Consider the following 1669-nt stretch of genomic DNA (forward strand, 5'->3'; position numbering starts at 1 on the left):
ATGATGATGGATAAGTACTGCACACAATCGGAGGTGAACAAGCTAGAATCAGAATTTCTGAGATTAAAGCAAGGTTCGTTGTCGGCTCAAGAATATGTTAACGATTTTCTTGAGAAAGCGAGGTTCGCCAGTTACCAGGTGGCTACCGAGAAGAGAAAGATAGGTTGCTTCAAAGATGGATTAAGAATCGAAATCAAACGGTACGTGGACATGACTAAACTGACCACATTTGTCCAAGCAGTGGAGATGGCGAAGGTGGCAGAGGAGAACCACGCCAGGGAGAATTGTGATAGAAGAAATGCAAAGAGAAGATGGGAGGGATCGAACAAGTTCAACAAGAAACCAAAATGGACTCCGACTCTAGCAAAAACACGAAGTGAGGGATTCACTATTCCTCCATGTAACAAATRCAACAAGAGACATAGGGGAGAGTGCAGAGCAGGGAGCCTGACATGCTACAAATGTGACAAACCTGGGCATACCGCGCGGGAGTGCCCGAAAGGAAAAACTTGTTATGAATGTGGGGCTACGGGACATTTACGACCTGACTGTCCAAAACATCGAAATGGTGCGACACCCTACGTAAAGACAGTGAATAATGGATTTGGGAAGAGATYAGAAAATAGGAAGGAGCTACCTAAGGGACACGGCCGAGCTTACAACATGACTTTGGAAGAGGCCAAGAAAACACCCGACGTCGTATCTGGTATGTTCCCTATCAACAATGTGTATGCACATGTATTATTTGATTCGGGTGCAAATGGTAGTTTTGTGTCTACTACCTTCTGCCACTATCTGAATTGTAGACTAGACAAAACCTACACTGTAGAAACAGCCGACGGTAGTCAGTGTAAGGTAGACAAAGTATTTGATGAATGTACAATTGTTATAGAAGGTAAGGATTTCCCTGTTAGGCTTATGCCAATGTGTTTAGGGGGTTTTGACGTGGTCTTGGGGATGGATTGGCTGTCCAACAATCATGCGCAAATAGTATGCAATAAAAATATGATCAAGATTCAAACTCCGGAAGGAGAAACAATTCATGTTTACGGTGATCGAAAGAAGTGATGCGTAGGGTTAATCAATGTAGTTAAGGCGAATAGGTGTCTGCGGAAGGGATGTGTGGCTTACTTGGCATACACCATTGATGCCAAGCTCGAAAAGAAGACAATACATGATGTTCCAGTGGTGAAGGATTACCCAGAAGTATTTCCGGATGAATTACCGGGAATACCACCGGAACGTCAAGTAGAGTTCCAAATCGATTTGGTACCAGGTGTGGCACCAATCCAAGGGCGCCTTATCGTTTAGCCCCAACAGAAATGCAAGAGCTGATGAAGCAATGCAAGAACTCTTAGATAAAGGGTTTATCAGGCTAAGCTCGTCGCATGGGGAGCACCGATTTTATTCGTCAAAAAGAAAGACGACACGATGAGGATGTGCATCGATTATCGGGAGTTGAACAAAATCATGATAAAGAACAGATATCCATTGCCAAGGATCGACGACCTCTTCGATCAGTTGCAAGGAGTTAGCTATTTCTCGAAAATCGATTTAAGATCGGGTTACCATCAGTTGAAGGTTCGAGAAGAGGATGTGTCGAAGACCGCTTTTAGGACTCGTTACGGACATTACGAATTTGTAGTAATGCCGTTTGGGTTAACAAACG

General features: G+C 43.9%; 1 protein-coding gene across 1 annotated transcript; it reads left to right on the plus strand.

Annotated features, from left to right (window-relative positions):
- Positions 1-6: 6 nt before the first annotated feature.
- On the plus strand, positions 7-1068 carry LOC112524828. The gene has a single exon (XM_025134775.1). It carries the CDS (start codon positions 7-9, stop codon positions 1066-1068), a length of 1062 nt encoding a protein of 353 aa, XP_024990543.1.
- The last annotated feature ends 601 nt before the right edge of the window (positions 1069-1669 follow it).

Source organism: Cynara cardunculus (assembly GCF_001531365.2).
Source record: "Cynara cardunculus var. scolymus isolate 2C chromosome LG 13, CcrdV1, whole genome shotgun sequence".
Lineage (NCBI taxonomy): Eukaryota > Viridiplantae > Streptophyta > Magnoliopsida > Asterales > Asteraceae > Cynara > Cynara cardunculus.